Here is a 19,449-nt window from a genome sequence, read left to right on the forward strand (position 1 = left end):
CTTAGTATCTGATGAAACTTTAAGTTTGATTGCTCTGTATCAGTAAGCTTTGACTTTCAGTATATGGAGTTCTTGGGGACCATGGGCTATTCCTGGAGGGTCTGTGAAAGGTGGCTAAAAGCAAGGCAAGCTGACTGTTAGTAGATCAGATGGATATATACTTCCACCAGAAAATGCCTAGGGGTCCAGAAATATACAGGTCGCACTCAGTTTTTACAAGAATAGTTTAGGGTTTTGCCCTGTTTTTCTGAAGTCAAAGAAACTTTTACTAACAACTTTAGAAGCAGCAGGATGTGCTTCTACTTACCATATCTTAGTTGTAGCTTAGTTACTAAGCTGCATAGCTGTTGCTGCCTGCGCTGTTTGAGCAGTCCTTCTGCTAACAGATTGATTTAAATATGTGTGCTGAACCTGTAAAAAGGCCAGAGCAGTGTTGAAGAGTCTGTGAATTTCCCTCTGGCTTGGGCATGGTACAAATAGCAGCTGGCACAGATTCTTTAGTGTCAAACCCCCAATATCTGAGATAGAGCTTTGTGCCACCCTCCCCAGGCACCAACGGCAGAATTGGCTTGCATTTGTTTGTTTCAAATACACTTATTGTCTGCCCATTTTTATGATGGGGTAGATCTTGCAGCCAGAATCTGTTCATCTGAGCTCTTGGCCCCTGAGAAATGGACTCTTCCTGGTCATGGTTTCTAGGGACCCAAACTTGCATGGGTGCCACTGCAAGTGTGTCAGCCAAGTGACTGTAGTAATGATGACATTAAGCCATGTATCAGATGAGGAAGAAAAGTTTGTTTTCCACCTGAATGGTGGAGAAAGAATACTTGCAGGCTAATTTCTTTTAATGGATGGTTACAGAGTTAGGACATCTGCCAGGGGTTACTGCTGTAGATGAGCTATGCTAGTAAATTAAGTGTGCTTCTGACTGTTACTTGGCACTGAGTGGAATTGGCATGGAATAGCCCATGTCCAGACTGTTAAACACTTCTCAACCTTTGAAACAGGATGGTTGTGTGCAAACTGCCAGTTGGGAATGGTTCCTGACCAAGCGAACTCCTGAAATGTGCCCAAGAACCTGCTCGACCTAAGCTTGGGTCAAAACCCAGTCAGAGATTATTTTAACAATTTGAGTGTGCTCAGGTTCAAGATGCAGTGCCCAGTGACAGTACCCAGCAACTGCTTAATTTGTTGCATGTTAAGCAGTGGGGATGGCCTACTCAGATCTACTTAATGTCTGTTTGATAATATGAAGCTAAGATTGCTTGTCAGAAAGGTGGTGTTTTCCTTTCCTTATATTTTTTTCTCTCGTTTTTCCCTAGTAGTCTAAAGCACTGAGGTAGGAAATGAAAGCTTGGAGTGTTTGAACTGTGGTGGTTTTGTTTGTTTACTCATTTTGGATGGTTTGGGTTTTTTTGTTTGGGGTTTTTTTTTGGGGCGGGGCGGGGGGCGACGACACACGGAGACGGAACAGGAAGGGGCAGAAGGGCTTTTTTTTTTACCTGTGTAAAATGCTGCGCAGTGCTGTGTTTTTGCTAGAGGACTAGTAAGTCTTGCTCTCGTCCTGTTGTTCTTCACTTGGCTGTGCACTGTCTGTATTTTAACTTCTCATCTCCCTTTACAGAGAATTGACTGATCCTCCTTATATGGCCTTTGTAATTGTACATGGCATGCTGGATTTTCAGAAGACTACAGACTCATAGAATTCCCTGTGCTAACATTTGTTTTCTATACTGTGGTAAGTGAATGGCAGGAGCAAGGTGCAATTGATTGGCACATATCAGAGAGAGGAGGAAATATATTATACTCTCTGACTGCCACTCAGTTTGGGGAGAAACCAGATTTCTAATTCTGAATTATGTTTGTAATAGAGGAAACAGGGCCTTCTGAAATATTTCCTTTGAAGTGTCTGATTGGGTTAACTACATAAGTATGAATAGAATTACCCTGTGATCCAGTGCATAAGACTGCCAATATTTGAAAGTATTTTTGTGACTAATGACTGTAAAATGGCATGGAAAAGATTGGGTGATAGCACCATCACCTGGATCACCCTTATTTTCTTGGCACTCAAAACACATTCTACGTAAGCAAAGACAAACGCCTCATCATACCTGAATAAGCCCTAGAGCAACATCTCCCAAAATTTTGATCTGTAGGGCATTGTCAACTCTCAGCATTCCTACCAGGAGCTCACATAATGGTGTTTGCAATCGCAGGCTCTATTCAAGCTGCATGGCTGCAGAGAGCAGATGCAGGTCGTTAACATTGCCGAGCGGGTCACCAGTGAGCCACACTTATGAAACCGTTGCATATGCCATGCAATGCTATCTCTGTCGAATTGTTATTTTCCCAGTTAGCTCTTCTGTTTATACTTATAGTTTGCCTCAGATTTCCTGGTGCGGAAAATTAATAATAGCTCTTCATAAAACAGAGTAATTAGTGTAATGAGCTGGTGTCTGGTACATGCATTTTTCTCCTGCAAAAGCCTAAAAGTCTAAATAAAAGTCTAAGCAACCATACTGCTTAATAAAATAGCAGGCTTTCTTAACTAAAAGGTTGTGTTTTTAAAGACTTTTAGAGTACTTTAATGTGCAGAGCCTTCAAGATAATGGCCAGAAACATTTCCAGAGATAATTCTCTGTTATTTGCTAAAGGAGTTAGTCTACCACTCTATAGTCTCCTACTCTAAACTGCATATCTGAAAGTGCTGACATAGGAGATAGTATCTGGCACAACCACAGAAACTGTGAACTCCTCTCCTCTGGTCACTGCTAGTCAGCAAGAACTATCTCAGTCAATATTTTTATCAGCAAATTAGACCTTGTGTCAAGAAATCAGGTTTTGTCTGTCTTGTTGCTGTTGCCAGCCATGCTGCTGCTTTTCATGCCTGTATTCTTGTGTATTCTCATAATCCTGTTTAAAGCCAGGGGAAACCATGGCCAGAGTGACTACTGCAGAAGACCTCAGTGCCTTGCACCCTTCCTCTCAAGACATCACGTTTACCCCAGGACCTCATTCTACACAAAACACATCATCACTGTGTGGCAGCAGGGGGTGCTCAATTAAATCAGCTGCAGGTTTGTACTGAAGTCTAAGTGTTCACAGTCTTGAGACTTTAAATCAAAATTCCTCTATTGCTCAGAGGACAAGCACTGTGTAACTTGCAGGTGGCATCATCCTCTCAGTCCTTTCTGTCCTATTGCTTGCTTGGGGTTCAGTGGTGCCTTTCAATGTAGCAAGTTGCAGTGGCCAAAGAACCTTTGTGCTATTTAGGGCTTGGGACTGTCCTGGTTTTGGCTGGGATAGAGTTCATTTCCTTCCTAGTAGCTGGTATAGTGCTGCATTTTGGATTTAGTATGAGAACCATGTCGGTAAGACGGTGATGTTTCAGGTGTTGCTAAGCAGTGCTTACACTAGTCAAGGACTTTTCAGCTTCCCATGCTCTGCCGGGTGCACAAGAAGCTGGGGAGGGGCACAGCCAGGAGGGTTGACCCAAACTGGCCAAAGGGATATCCCGTACCGTATGATGTCATGGTCAGTATATAAGCTGGGGGCAGTTTGCTGGGGGGCTGGGGTCGCTGCCTGGGGACAGGCTGGGCATCGGTTGGTGCGTGGTGAGCAATTGCATTGTGCATCACTTGCTTTCTATATTATTATCGCTACTACTATTGTTTTACATTATTTTATTTCAATTATTAAAATGTTCTTAACCCATGAATTTTCTCACTCTTACTCTTCTGATTCTCTCCCCCATCCCACCATGTGTGTGGGGAGGTTTGAGCGAGTGGCTGTGTGGGGAGGTTTGAGCGAGTGGCTGTGTGGGGAGGTTTGAGCGAGTGGCTGTGTGGGGAGGTTTGAGCGAGTGGCTGTGTGGGGAGGTTTGAGCGAGTGGCTGTGTGGGGAGGTTTGAGCGAGTGGCTGTGTGGGGAGGTTTGAGCGAGTGGCTGTGTGGGGAGGTTTGAGCGAGTGGCTGTGTGGGGAGGTTTGAGCGAGTGGCTGTGTGGGGAGGTTTGAGCGAGTGGCTGTGTGGGGAGGTTTGAGCGAGTGGCTGTGTGGGGAGGTTTGAGCGAGTGGCTGTGTGGGACTTAGTTGCCGACTGTGTTAAACCACAATGGGGCATGTTTCCCTCACTACTTTGAAAGAAGTCGTCTGTCACAGATACACCATGTTTGCTGGATTCTGTGGACATGAACAAAATCAATCTAGTTCTGATGAAGAGAGGGTGAAAGAGGGAGCCATGGCCTTTCTCCCGCAGCTCTTGCTCCTCCTGCTTGTGTGTGAGGAAACAGGGTCTTTGTTTTCTTCCCTTCTCAGAAGAACTTGGGAGCGAAGCTTTCTTTGGACCACTGTCTTGCTTCTGTTCTGAAGTCACTACAAGATCACAGTTTCCAATTATAACACGTTACCAGATTTGATATACATCTTATCCTTTAGGAATTCATCTGAAATGACTATACTCTTACCACAGAAAGCTCATTTTCTGGAGCAGTAAGATTTATATTTTGTTCCAATCAAGTATGAATTTGCTGTTAATCCCAATGTGGACATTCCTCTTGCAAGTAATTTTTAATTATTCTCATGTGAGGCTTCCTCCATCATGGTTCATGTCACTTTTCCTCCTCTCCTAGCCACGTAGTTTTAGATTTAGGGTCAGATTCATTGTAAAAGTAAGCTGTGACAGCTCTGTTGATTTCACTGAAGCTGTATCCAGCTGTGAATTTGAATGCTTTCTTTTGTCAGGATGGCTTGAAGTTGAAATGAAATGTGCAATGCATCCATGATTGTATACTTTTATTGTAAGGAAGGGATGAGCATAGGAAAAAATTTGGCTCTCATAAAACTGCAGGAAAGCTGTAACTAACGGAAAGCCGCAACTAACAAAAAGCTGTATTTTGCCATCTTGTGTTTTGTAAACAAAGCTTCTTCTGAAGGCAGTTACATTTTGTTTAAGAGAGGATTAAAGTTTGGGAAAAACAAATGCCTATGAACAGTGTTCAGATTTGTGTACAAAACCTCCTTTGATTCAAGTAGAAGGTAATTAAATGCTCATAGCTGTGACTGAATTTGGCTCATTATGAATCCAAAAGAAACATCGGGCCAAATCTTTTGGTCCTTGTTTAGTTCTTATTCAAGTCTAAGCGTGTCAAGTTCAAGAGGTGTCTTAAGTAATGTAAGGCATCCCTGTACACTGTACTGCACTGTCAGGTACTTCCACTCTCTGTTGCTGGTTGTCTTTCTAGTGGGAAAGGGGCTGCCATGGGCTAAAATTCTTACCAGCCATGGACGCCATATACAGACAATGAATGCTGACCCCACTCCTATATGATATCTCTACCCAAAGCTTAGTAACCGAATAAAGTCTCTAAATTTTAGAGGGCAAAGAGATCTTCTCTGTGGTTTGAAGTGGGAGGGCTGCTGCCATGGAACACAGCTATGCACTGTAACTTTTTTTTTTTAACTTTTAAAACTTCAGTGTATATTCCAACTTACTGTTTTGGCTGTAGTAGCAGAAAGAGAAACCCCAGAATCTTTTCTTCAAATACATACAATTTTATTTGGTTATTATTGCTTTTAAATCAGTGGACAAAATATAACTGATTTACTTGTATATTTCTAGAAATTAACTGGCTTGTATTGAATTCTCAGGAAAATATGTGATTTTGCCAGGAATATCTGATGACTGCCTAACATATTTTACAGTTACACCTGTGAGCTCTGTCCCAGATCTCACATTATTCTCCTGGGACATCGGGCAGACCTTACTTCAAAAGACAGCTGAAAAAGATGAACGAAAAAAGACATTTCAGGTGTTTAATGTTGGTCAGACCCTGACAGTCACAAAGGGTCAATTCAGGAGAGTGATTGAAACCTTTCTCTTCCATGTAACAGAAGCTGAATTTGATGATGTGCTGGCAGAGGTATGCTACGTCATTTCTGTCTATAGTCATTTAGAGGCTGTTCCTATATATGGCAAGAGCAAAATTTCAGTGGGAGCAGGTTCCAGACCAATATTATCAAAAAGATGCTAGACATGGTCAAAACCTGCTGTTCAAGTGAAAGTCATAGAAAAATTGCAAAGGTAATGTGAGCTAAATTTGACGATTGGTATGTTTATGTGAGGATTTTGTTTGTGTAGCATGTCTCGCTATTTGAGAGAGTTTCAATTTACTAGCAGATTTTTTGATTAAAAAAAAATCTCAGTTTAAATTCATATACATGCAGTGTTATGAATATGCATAGATTAGGTTGCGAACTCTGAGTCAGAGACCAGCTGTTTTTTGTCTGCATGGGAAGTTCCTCGGCTGACTTTTGGTATATGATGAAACCATCATCAGATTGGACTTGAAGGAGCATTGTGTATTTATATGATATCATGACTGATGCTTAGCAAAAACAGGGGAGGATTCTAATGCATGATCTGCACCAGCATTATTATACACTTAAATTTCTGTCCTGAAAGTGTAGGTGACTGTTATATATTTTTTTTTAATAATGTACTTGACTCATGTTTATTTCATTTGGGATCTATTACATTTGCATCTGAAAATAATCAGTCTGTAATAGGTTAAGCCCATTTCAGCTAAGATTGATGTTAAATTCTTTGCTAATACTAAATTGTCATTAGTGGGACACATACACACCCAAAACACATCAAAACATTAAATAGTCTTTTGGAACAAGAGAAGGATACATCAGAGAGGCTGATGAGAATAAGTATACTTTCTAAGATACGTGTGAAAGATCATAGAGCTAGAAAGTTGAGAAATCTTTATCACACGTGATGGAAAGACTTGTAGGTTGTTACTTTTCTGGGAGGGGTTTACCAGATATTAAATTATTGCTCTGCTTAATTCTATACAAGTTGCTGAGAAGTAGTAGTGCATGATACACAAAACAAAATTAAAAGACAAATTTATGTTTGCTCTTTAAGAAAAGAATAAGTAATGCAAATGAAGTATTTTTTAAAAAAAATCTGATATTGCTGTAGGACTCCTCCATGTATATTGAAATACAGTTCCCAAATACTGGCAAAGTTACTGTGCCACATCTTGACTTCCTGTCAAAGTTCACTAAAACTGCCAGAAGTACCAGCATGCTCAAAAGGTAAGTAAGGGTTCCATATGATGCAGTCAAATTGCTCATAAATTGTAGTCATGAATCACTTGCATGTTGTCTGGCTCTCAAGGTGGAATCTAGCTACTAATGTGAGCTTCCCGTGACATAGAGATACAATACATTTTTTTTTTCTAAAATTGCTTTTTCTGTGTGTGTATCTGGCATAGTTGCCATAGGAATGTTACCTGATTGCCAAAGGGGAAGGAACAGCCTGCTAAGCCACTGATCTTCTACTGGAAAAAATATGAACCTTTAAGACTAATCAGTCTGTTCTTTAAATTAACAATGAAAGTTGTTGTGTGTGGAAGAAATTATAACTGATAGAGTTTAATAGGGATTTGAAAATATGTCACTCTGCTTGACATGTCTTTAAGTGGAACATAGAAGCTAAGCCAAGGGACCCAGTAATGGGAAAGTTTTATAATGTTTCAGAATTAAATCCTTTAGGAATAAATAACTCAAATTCATCTTTGTTTCCAGTGCAAGTAATTTTTCAATAATAAAGTTGAGGAGACACCAACTGTGTGTGAACTGGGATTAAGTTTGGATTCTTACCTTCAATGAAGTAAAATGGAAAGCAGAGCCATACTCTACATAAAAAGGAAAATATTTTAAAACCCCTGAATCTGTGCTCTCACAGTAGCTCTCTTAGTGGACCACTAAATATTTTTCACACGCACCCCACACCCCTTGTGAAATATAAAAGGTGAAAATCTGCAAGGGGATCTGCAGGGAAGTTCCTTTTCCTTCAGTTTGTCATGTGGGTTTGTATGATCTGGCCTTCAAGAAAGAGTTGCCTCAAGAAATATTCTGTAAATTCCAGTCCAACTTTGTTCCCAGGAAGTGCAAAGCTAAGAAAACTCTCAGACAAAGAGAGATTGAGGGAGTCTAATACTGAGGATACAAAAATGGGATTAGGACTTTGAAAGGAAGCAGGAGGAAGAAGAGGAACAGCAAAAGAAATGAAATAAAAGGGAGGGACCTAAGCTACTTTCTCCCAGAGAGACAGAGGAGCTTAAAAAATTCTAATTAATTAGTGAAAACTAATTAAATAACAAATGAGGGTTCTTTCCTGGAATAAAAGGTTAATCTTTCCTTTATTACATGCAATATAATAAAATGGTAAAGCTTTTTGTACACTTGGGGTTGGATTTTCTTCCAGTGTTCAAGGAGAATATACAAGATGTTACTCTTGATTTCCTTTTAAACCCACTAAAACGTGGAAAGTAAGTATCATGCTTAGATGACCTTGTCTTTTGGCCAGCTAGTTTGTCAGAGAACTGCTCTGAGACTGTCTGCAATGTACAGAAGCAAAAATAAATGTAGGCTTGTTAGAGCTGCCAGGCATCGATCGGTGTAATTTCACCACCGGAGGGCAGTACAGGTGCTGTTTTCCAGGAGTTTTGCTAGGAGGCGTTAGCAGAGCTACTTTCTCTCCCTTTTTAAAACTCAAGAAATTCCACTAAATTCAGAGGCTGAAATGATGGCAGAGCTTGGCTTCTAGCCCTCCATCCCACAAGTACAGATACGAATAAAACTGCACAAGGCTTTTCAGAAGCAGTTAGCTGAAACCAGAGAAGGATGTGCAGAGGGAGGAATTTGGCACCTGCAGAACCCACTAGTAAAAGTAAACTTGGCTGGTAGTTGACTCTGAAAACGACCTGCTTTGGTGCCTGATGCAAATCAATAGGATGAGGAAGCAAAAGCAAGGTGGTGTATTTTTAAAAGAATTTTAAAAGTTACTGGTGACAAATGGGTCTCAGATTTGTGCTGGGGGAGAAGAAGGTACGCTTGTTCTCTGAAGAACACTGTATGAGAGTAGAGGAGAGGGGAGAACTGGCACTGTAACTTTCTTGACCTTGGGAATCCCGAGCACTCTGTCGTCCCAAGGGCCAGATCAAACTGCTAATATCCCTTTGTGTCCCTTATGGCAGCCAAAAATAATCCTTTAAGAAAAAATATTTTACACTAACAGTCATCACGTTTGCGGTAGAGGAGCAGCTGCCACCTCTCCGTTCTGCTCAGGGATCCAGATTTGTGGTGATTTTTCTCCAAGAGTGGTGAAGAGCTGTGAAGAACAGCCACAACAAAGGCAGGATCAAGCCACTTCCTTGCATTTGTGGCTGTTCACATGGTAAAACAAAACACTCCCATTAATGTCCCCACAACGGTCTTCAATGGTACTGTGATGCACTTGTGGTTTATGTCCATCTAACCTTTTCTATTATATTTATTTTCAGGTTGAACAGCCACAGTTGCCAAACAATGACATTAAGTCAGCTGGATTCCCTGCTCAAGGAGAAAGTATGTTGACCAGGGTAATAACAGAAACCATATGCTGGGGTAGTAATTCATTTCAGATAAGTTGATGTTGCTCTTGATGTACCAATATCAATTTAGTAACATGTTTAAAAGGATGTTGCCCTGTTGTTTGAGCATGAAGATCTAGTCATACTTGTATGCTTAGAGGTTTTGTTGTTGTTTTGGGTTTTTTTTTATTCCGGTAAAGTACTAAGTAACATTTTAAAAGCCTCTCTCATCCACACTGTGAATCCCTTTTTAGCATCAAAAACCTAAGCATTTTTTCTTTCAAGCAGTCTTGCAACAAATCTCCAGTGTAGGACTGGCACAGTCCCACTGTGATTTTATTTCTTAGTTACTAGATGCTCGTGGCTTGAGGAATAACGCTTGATTTATTTAAGAAACTAGATTCTCCATGGCAGTACAATTTCTATAATTGTTTAGCCCTTTGCAAGACTGGTGTAAAACATTCTGTCACATCAGAAGAATGGCATTTTAGGCATTTTGTACTCTTTTTACTTAGAAGTATCAGCCACCTGAGACCTCAGTCTACTTAAATCTCAACACAAATCTGAACAGCACAAACCCGCTTTTTTAAATTGAGGAGGAAATGGCGGTGTTCCTATGGGAAAGCTAGGTTTTCATTATTTTATTTTTGCACAAACTGAGCCATGAAACTCTGTTTATCAACAAAATAGTATTTTATTATATTTGGGCATTTGCAAGTTTACCTAATGTCATATATCGTGCCTAATAATAGTTGTTATTTATACAGGCACAGAAGAGTATTCCATGCCTTCTAGAGCACTATGTGACAGTCTGTTGGCTCTACCCTAAGACTGTTCATAGAAGAAATACATTAAACATAACCTGATATAAATTCGAAGGAAAATCCCACCTCCTGCTGTGCTTGGCATGGGCTTGGCCTGTAATTTGGGAGGGGGAAAAAAAAATCTTTCTGATTTCACAGCTGTTATTGTACCTCAGGGCTGCAGCAGTATTTGCAACCCAATTTCTTCTCTTCCACTGAGTAGGATATCTGAATATATCCTCACTCTATTCTGAATAAAATATTAACATATCGCAAGGCTGTTAGGACAGATTGTATCCAAGACAATCTTTTCTCGCTGCAGAAAAGCCTATCAATCATAACTTGTATAGTCGTTATTAATGTCATAGCTTTTATTCATTTGGCTATATGCAGCTAACTGAAGAGTAACGTTTACGTTTTCATGTTAAGCGTTTCCTATCACAAAAGGAACTGCTGAAATATCTTCTTATTATAGAATTTATGAATTGAAAACACCATCCAAAGTCCTAATTAGAGGTCTGGTGTATATGATTTGCAAGGTTCTATGTTGTTTTTTTTTTTTTAAACAGCATTGTGAAATAGAGCTGCTGCATATAATTTAGTACATTAACAGAAAACATCATTAACTTAAGGCAAGGTTACTTCTACATATATATCCCAGGAACAATGCAGTTAAATAAGTACTGCAAGATATGTAAATGCATGATGTACACAGATAATTACAGATACACTTAAGAGTTCATATACTCCTTTAAATTTTTATCTGTAACGTATCACAGTGGTTATACCCAAGCCAAACCTTATTCTCCTTCTGTATGGATGCATGTCATCAGTCAAGGATAAATTTATATTAGTAAGTATGATTGGGTCTTGAATTTGTATATGCATGTTAAAAAGAAAAAAAAGCCAGAACAAGCAAACAAAACAAAACACCAAAACCAAACCACAAAGAAAAAGTTCCTGATGTCCTCAGTAAAATAAAGAAGAGTAATTTCTCCTTGTATAGGCAGAAAGCCACATTTGGACCACCTACCACATGTATCTGTATTTAGACATCATAACTAGCGTAATGGCCAAGACCAAGAAAATCAGCAGGTGGTTCAAAGCATCTTCTAGTCAGTGAAAGACATAAGGGAACGGACACATGACAGACGGCTTTGGATTTCTCATCACCATCCTGCACTCTAGGAACTCTAGCCATGCTGACAGTTCACTTAATCAAATGATCGAGGCCTGACCTTGCCTGCTTTTATGACACCAATGTTATTTGTTGCATTTGTTGGAAGTAAGTCTTACTACCTTTGTAGTCATCTTACTTGCTCAGTGAGGCATAGATAAGCTAGGAAAATATTGAGTATTTCAAATGCCAGGGCAAAACTCTAAGTTTAGTTTTGACTACAGGAGTCCTTCCATCATTTCCAGTCAAATGTAATAAAGTGTTACTCCTGAAGGTCACTGCTTGGGGAATAGCAAGTTTAAAGAAAAGAAAGGGGGTGGGGGTAGGGGTAGGGGGGGAGAGGGGAGCCTGATCAGGAAAGAAAAGTAACAGCAAACTGTAGGAAAATAGCCACAATGTGTAGGATCCCCAGTGCTGCCTCCTAAGCAAACATTTTGGGCTAGGCAGGAGAGCCAAATGCTGAACAGATGCGTGCCTGGGAATATAAGTGACAGGGCATGAAGGAGCTCTTTTCTACTGACTTGGTGAGTGTTCAAGGAAGTAAGGCAGTGATGCAGTTGGGGTAGTTATGCACTTTATGTGCTGCAGGTAACAAGAACCAGAACTTTCATACCATACCAGAAGTCCAGACCCTTCTTTTCCATGTTCCTGGCCGGCTGGTGCCCTGGCTGCCTGCTACTGCCCTGGCGCTGCAGAGACCTGTTCAATAAAGGGCAGCTCGTCATCTTAAGCACCCAAATCTGCCACCTTTTTCTTTATAGAGTGCAATTTCACTGACTTGGCTGCTAGGACTCCAAAAACAGGGACAGGATTTGTTCCCCAGTAATACTAGCAAAAGGGCATGACACCACACAAAGGAGCCTCAACTTCAATTACACAGTGTTCCTGAATGTTAAAAAAAAAAACTTTGTTCAAGAAGAGCTTGCAACATGAAAAGTTATTTTAATGCCAGTAAAAGGACTTTCCTGAAGTGAGTCAATCCCTCCAAATAACAGTATCCTTAAGAGAGGAATCCAGCAAGTACGAAAAAGAAATAACTAAAACTCAATTTGTCAGAGTGCAATAATGGCTCCGTACTGAATGTACGCATCTATTTTATATGGAGGTCTTTCACTCATAGCTGGCTGGTGGGAGTGGGAATATTATATTAGCTAAGTTCAGACCCCAGCAGTTTCTCTTTAAAGGTTACTGAAGTACTGGGATTGATTTGCATTTACAATAAGGCTATTCATGTAAAGCACAATGTAAAGAGGACTGAAAATTGATTTATTTTGTGTACTCATTGCACAAATTTCAAGGTCTCTCAAAATTGCTAATGGGTTGTAAAGGACTATCAACATGAACAAGTATTGGGTACATATATTTTCCTCACTCCCCCCTACTCTTACCTCCCCTCCCCCATTAATTTTTGATTTTATGTTTATGAGGATCTGAAAATAGCCTAATTCTTTTCTATCTGGTTTGGGCCTATCTTTACCAGCTGGTAAATAGGAAATGTTCACTGTAGGAAGCCAATACTCTGCAGAGTGTAAACAGATGGAATCAATATAAAGTGACAAGTTAGACTGTGCTACTGAGAATACAGAGCCAAAACTAAGAGCATAACAGTCACGATACTTATTTTGTTCCAATTCATTTGGTACTGAATAGCACTTCATATATGCACAGCTGTGTCCTTCCGTTTTTTACTTTCTTTCTTCTGGTTTGATGATGACAATTTCAAAGAAAAACTTTAATTAAAGATTTTACACAAAATGGCCCAAAGTAGAATATAAGGAAAATGAGCACTGATGTGTTTATAGCAAGAGAAGGATATTTTTCAGGCATTTATTTTCTTCCTTTATTTTTTAACAAAACAAACAAAATCCGATGTGTGTATCTCTCTGTGTGTAATACGCTAGATTGATAGATATTTGCAGATTGAAATCTTCCATTTGGTGATAAGGTATATAGCCATAACTCTCAAAGCTTCCCCATCATTCCCTTTCTTCCCCCAGTGCCTCTTACAATGGGGTGCCACGAAGGGCAGGAAATCTAAGTGTACGTCTCTGCGTGGGTGTGCAGGTCAAAGGGAAGGGGATGCTCAGATGGGGAGACAGCTGCAGACTGTTTTCAGACTGTCCTGAGACAGGCTCAAAGCAGGGTGACTGAGGGTTTTTCCTTGCCCTGCCCTGGCCAGCTTGCTCACATGCACCTCCTCCACTCTCAAGAAGGGTGGTTTGGAGACTGGATCTGATGCACGGTCCCTTCAGGGACAGTTAGTGGGGTGGTAAGCTTCCAAGCCGTCCTGTGTTGCAGGGTTTGCCTTGAAAGCACATCTGAGCTCTAGTCCTTTTGCCAGAGAGAGTGCCAGGTGTTATAGTATGGGGTTTTCTTCACTAATTTATGCATTTTTGACACTTTCACAAAAATGGAAGAAGGCAGCATGTTTTACCACTCTGCCCCCAACTTATTCCTTACAGCATATTTCTTATTGCTGCCATTAAAATTTTGCTATTTTTGCATTCTTGGCAAATAATTACCCCAGATTTCCCATATGTTGTTTATTAGGGTGACTGTACCGCTCTAATGAGGGGCAGCAACCACAAGTTTGAACACAGATTTTGCTTCTGATCCTTGTGTCAAGGGCAAGCAGCTTTTGTTTCCTGCAGAGGAAACACTGGGTCTGTCCCAGTCTCCTCCACACATATCCCCCTAGATAGGCACACCACCATAGCGCATCTGTGCGGAACTTCCTTGCCTCCCTATCCAGCCTGCTGCCTTCTCTGCAAAGCACAATTCTTCTTCTAGCTGTAACGCTAGGGGCCTGTTTGTCTCAGGTGTTCCCTAAAACCTTTCTCAGACTCATTCAATACCAGAAAGGTGGTATATGTTATTGTAGGCAAAATTCAGGAGTTTGGGGTAAAGGGAATGCATGAAAGCCCCCTTCCAGACCTCCTTCCCACCCTTGCCAGATACCCTGAGCCACCAAGCAAGTTCCATAAAGGCTGGGAGAGGGAAGCAACGCATGATGCAGGTGGCACCTTAGAAGCCCAGATCTATGGAAGACACAGTTGCTGAGGAAAATACTGTGATATACAGTGACTGGCAATACTTGTGTGGGTAGCAAAATGAACTTCAGTGATTTGTGGCAGGAAATTGTCTCACAGTAAGCTGCAGTCTACATAAGGGAGTGGCTGGAAGGTCCTCCTGTTGCGATGCCTGTAGAGGATGTGTTTTCAATGGATATCCCTTGTGCTTCCGAAGTATAAGAAAATATTTAAAATATTCATTGTCCTCCTTCTTCCCAAGGGATCCCCAAGTGCTTCACATGCATAAATGCTGTTGAAATGCAGTCACTGCTGGGGTGGGGAGAAGCAGCCAGCTGGCATATGTTGGTGACAACAGGGAGCATTATGCCAAAGACACTATGGCAAAGCCCTGTGGTTGCTAAGAGGGCTGTGATATCACTAGTACTCCAGAGAATGAACAGGAACATTGCTTCTAGTGTCTCTGCTGAAAGATTCTGATAGCATGAACTGGTTGGTACATAGCTCATCTAACCTGTATGGAGAAATGGTCGTATCAAGCTGGCAGAAAAATGTACTGCTGGTACAAGGCACCACAGTACCCAAATCTTTGCCTCGCTCATTAAGTAGTACATTTCAGTTAAATCTGATCACAGGGGGAAATGAATCAAGATTGCTGATTTCTTTCTCCATTAAAAGCTTGGAGTTGTGGTGGAAACGTTTTGCCAATCATGGCAAGAAAGAGAAATCCTAGCTTACTCTGGTGAAGTCTAATCCTTTCTTTGAATTTGAATTTCCTTTGTTGTTTTATATCTATCACTATAGGAAAAGACTTTTTTTAAATGACTAAAAACTGGTTTTCCTTCTTCATGTCTTTAGATAAGAGGCTTTATCCTCTTCCACCCTTTTTCTCCAGGCAGAGCTGCCAAGGAGTAGTCAGTTCTGCCTGATCCATAGCTACTTACCTTGGGCAACCTCTGCTTATATCAGTGGATGGTTATAGCCACAAATAGGCCTATTTGCTCTGCATAATGCTCTGTAGTGAGAGTACGGAGCTTGGAATCCTGATTCTTTTGGTTAAAATAAACAAAAATATGAAATCTTGGCTGCATTGGAGTACCATCTTCACTGCGATCAGGATTTCCTCCAAGGACTTTCCTCCTCCTTACTCCTGGTAGCACTGCAGAACATATGCAACGGGAGCTGGATTTAATTCTGTCTCAGGCAGCCGCATTCAAATGAGTGAGTAAGGAGCAGTGGCAGAATCTTTATTATTGCTGCTATTATGTGAGCCAGAAAGAACACAGCCTGACTTTCAATTCCCCAGTTGCATTTGCAGAAATGGCAGTTAAAAAGAGTGATATTTTTAAACGGGGCTCTATTCTTGTAAGCTGAGCAAATTCAGCACCAAACAGAATAAGCATGGAAGCCTTCAATACAACTTTTATTGTCAGTTTTCATTTTGTAAGCTTACTTTAAGGTCCAGGTTGCTGAGATTTTTAACAAACTTGGAGAAGAGGGTTGCAATTGCCAGAATACTAATATATTAATCAGTTTGTCCCATGTATACTTTTTCTTTCAACCTCTAATTCTTAGTTTTGGTAATTTTTGAAGTTAAGTGAAAAAACAGAATGCTTCGGTATATGTAGAACAACTAATTCACTGATATTCTGAAGTTCACTGATACCTGCCTTGGTCTCTGATATTTTGTTTCCAGCAAATCTCTAGGTTTCAGTCATTGAAGGAAGTTCATCCTCTGACTACTGTTTAAGATATATGAATTGTATCTGAAATTCATTGCTTTGCCTGAAAGACTTTTGAAGTTTACTAGTGCCATTTGAAGGGGAAATTGCCCTAGACGCTGAGTAAATGCAAAATATTAATTTCTCATGGAGTGTTATTGTAACATTTCCTACTGTGCTGGGGAAAAGTGTCCTGTATTATCGAAATAGGTATAAAATGGTGTTTTGTATTATATGTTAGCAATGCTTTCCAGTGCTTGCATTTGTGTCACGTTGTGTCAGTATTGGTTTCTTGTTCACTGAAATCACCTGTAACTTGTAGAGTGCAAGGAATGTGAAAAACATCATCACATGCTGCAGACTTTTTGACTACAGCTGTGCAGGATGGATACAGAGGCACACACTAAGGCAAATTCTTGAGATAATCTGTTTTAGGATGAAGGACTCAGAAATTGGAAAGTAAGTAAAGGAACAGCCATGATTTTTCTTTGAGAGTAATAATAACAACAAATGATGGGGCCTTTGTGATCTTCTGAATGACAGTGGCTGGGGGCTGCTTGCAGCAGGCTAATTTGCCCGTTTATCTTCTGTATGCAAGTTGCAGCCTTCAGCCTTTCTCTGAGTAAAAGGACATAATACTATGCAAGGATAAATATGCTGGTAATTCATTGCAAAAGGGTGAGTCCTGCATCAGAATTTATCCTAATCAGCATGATTTTCAGGATGGGCATTATGATACTAGAGGGACAATGTGGCAATCCTCATGCCTGCAGTCTTACAGAGTGATGTTGGGGGTGGATGTTCTTGGCCTCAGACCCAGGGCAGGGTTGAGGAGTCTGCATGGAGATGCTGATGCCTGCTCCACTCTGAAAGCTGAACAGAAGAGATAGTGAGAACCCCAGAGGCTCTTCCAGAGGAAGAAGCAGTGAAGAGAGGAAAGGGTTTCCTTACTCTGCTTATGGAAGGTGCAAGGACAGTCTGTTGCTTGACATCTTTAATTTCTTTGGCTGACATAGGATATACATAAGACCTTTCTGAAACATTATTCAGCAGAACAAATGTATCAAAATGACAAAGCGTGTGTGTAGGACTTACCTACAGGAGGCAGGAACCCCTCTCTTTCACAACTCATCTGAAGTTGTTGGTTTCTTCCCACTCCTGCTGAGATCAGTGAGTGGAGAAAGCCGAAAGCCATTGCCTTTCACTGGAAAAAAGATCCTGATAACCAGGTGACTAGTGAAATCTTGTCTTTGAAAAAGGCAGCAGGTCTGATCAGCTCTTTTGTGCTTTTGCTGAATTCCTGCAGATAGTTTGAATATGACTGGCTTTGTGTCCCTGGGGTAGAACACTGTTCTTCGAAACAAAATGGTACTGTAGCACATCTTCACATCCTGTGCAACTTGGGGCAGTGAACAGGGAAATGTTGTATCATGGGTACTATGGTCTGCTTACCCTCCTCTTAGCATGGTTTTCATGTTGAAGTGATATGGTGAAATGGAAACTCAGAGACTGCATCCAAGTAGGGAGCAGGACGTGGGGATGGAAAGTCGCTGGAGCTTTGACTGCAGTAGGGTTGCAGGAAGAAGGATGGCCCAAGCATGATAGGGTAGGAGAGTAATATCCAAAGAGCATGTGGAATATTTTCTTAGTATCTTTGCCGATGGGTTGCTGTGAAATTGTGCTTATAAGGCACTATGATGGAAATATTGAAAGAGATCAAGTGATGACAGTGCCTGTGAATTGATGCCAATGACGCACAGGGACATCAGCTACAAACTGCCTTAAACCAACATGAATCTCATGTTACACACTCTGTTTCCAAATAATGTTTAGTGTCTTTTGATTTTAAATGACTTTCTGTGGATTTTGGAGTCTATGAAATCCATCAGGAAATAGGGCTGGAGAGACTGTGTGCTGGATAGGGACCTAAAAGAAAATGAAGCAGATTAGGATGGTGCTTTACTGCTCTAGGGTTTTTGTTGTGGTTTATTTGGATATTTGTTTCATTTTGAGCAACTCCCAAAATAATTTTTGTCACTTCATATTGCCTGGCTACACCATTTCACTTTGTGTATTTTTTTCTAGTTGGGATACTTTCCAGAATTAGATATCAACAAAACTAATTAAATAATTTGGTACAGGCAATTATAGAACAGACGCAATGCTCTTCTAACACAGGCAATCAAAAAACCAAAATGATGCTTTATTTGACAATAAACCTTGTGTTTGGCATTGCAATCTGAAAGGTAATAAATCTATAAAACTGTTTCTACATCTCATAAGTACTGAATAATAAAAAAGAACACAAATTTTTATTTGGGGGGTTTAAAGCTCTAAAATTATGAACTTTTGTCAGGAAAAACTTCTGAAGCTTAACAAATAAAAATAATGGTACCAAGTCACCTCTGTATGAAAGAATATCAGAAGTAATACAGAGATAAAATGTAACATTTATTTTATTTGCTTAGTGATGGAATAGCACACAAACTACTGAGATATTCTTTTGAAGAAGCCTAGTAAGATTGAGAATGCTTAAATATACCCAAACTAACCTAACTTTCTTATTATGAATGAAGCTTAAAGCAACTGAAACTGTGTTCGCTTCTCTAAGTACAAGTGCAATTAATGTTGATAATACATTTAAGGAAGGATATTAATTCCCTAGTCAAAGGAATAAAATATTTTTCTTCTGAATGTGAAATCATGTGTCAAGTTCAGCTCTGTGCAGGTAATTTTGCACTGATCCAGTTAAACCTGTGGGACAATGTAAAACAGGTGATTATACTCTGCTCCTCTGTCTGCACATTTATTAATGTACAAAAGCTACACCTCCTGAAAATCATGCCTAAAAGAACATTGGCCAAGTGAGCAACTTAGGTCAGGTTGACTGGGTTTATTTTGTCTGTATCATAGTTGGTTCAGAGGCATGGGCAACCCAAGAAATTTGAATCTAAATGTCCTCTGCTATCTTTCAAGTATATCTGTGTCTCACTCTGAATTCCTCATAAATTGGGTGAGCACAGTACTTTCTTTTTTTGCATGATTTTTAAGGTCCCTTCCAACCCAACCCATTCTATGATTCTATAATCTAGTTCCCTTTCTTCCCACTCAGCTCCCCTCCTCAGACCAAAGCTTGGACTGTCATTTTCCAAACCCAGTAACCTAAAAAGTCAAGTTCACCAAAAAGAAATTTTCTTCATTTTTTGAGGTTTCCAGTGAGGTTTCTGTATATCAAAAGAGCCTCTGCTTCAGAGCTGTGGGTCCAGGGATGTTCTAGGGCATTGGATGCTC

At 40.3% G+C, this 19,449-nt stretch overlaps 1 protein-coding gene across 1 annotated transcript in view; it reads left to right on the forward strand.

Annotated features, from left to right (window-relative positions):
• Positions 1 to 3,368: 3,368 nt before the first annotated feature.
• Positions 3,369 to 19,449, forward strand: part of EFCAB6 (EF-hand calcium binding domain 6) — a 107,067-nt gene continuing 90,986 nt past the window's right edge. The window contains 4 exon segments of the mRNA XM_075088236.1: positions 3,369 to 3,374; positions 5,760 to 5,921; positions 6,992 to 7,107; positions 9,360 to 9,423. Coding sequence (XP_074944337.1) covers positions 3,369 to 3,374; positions 5,760 to 5,921; positions 6,992 to 7,107; positions 9,360 to 9,423 — 348 coding nt within the window.

This window comes from Phalacrocorax aristotelis, chromosome 1, assembly GCF_949628215.1.
Source record: "Phalacrocorax aristotelis chromosome 1, bGulAri2.1, whole genome shotgun sequence".
Taxonomy (NCBI): Eukaryota; Metazoa; Chordata; class Aves; order Suliformes; family Phalacrocoracidae; genus Phalacrocorax; species Phalacrocorax aristotelis.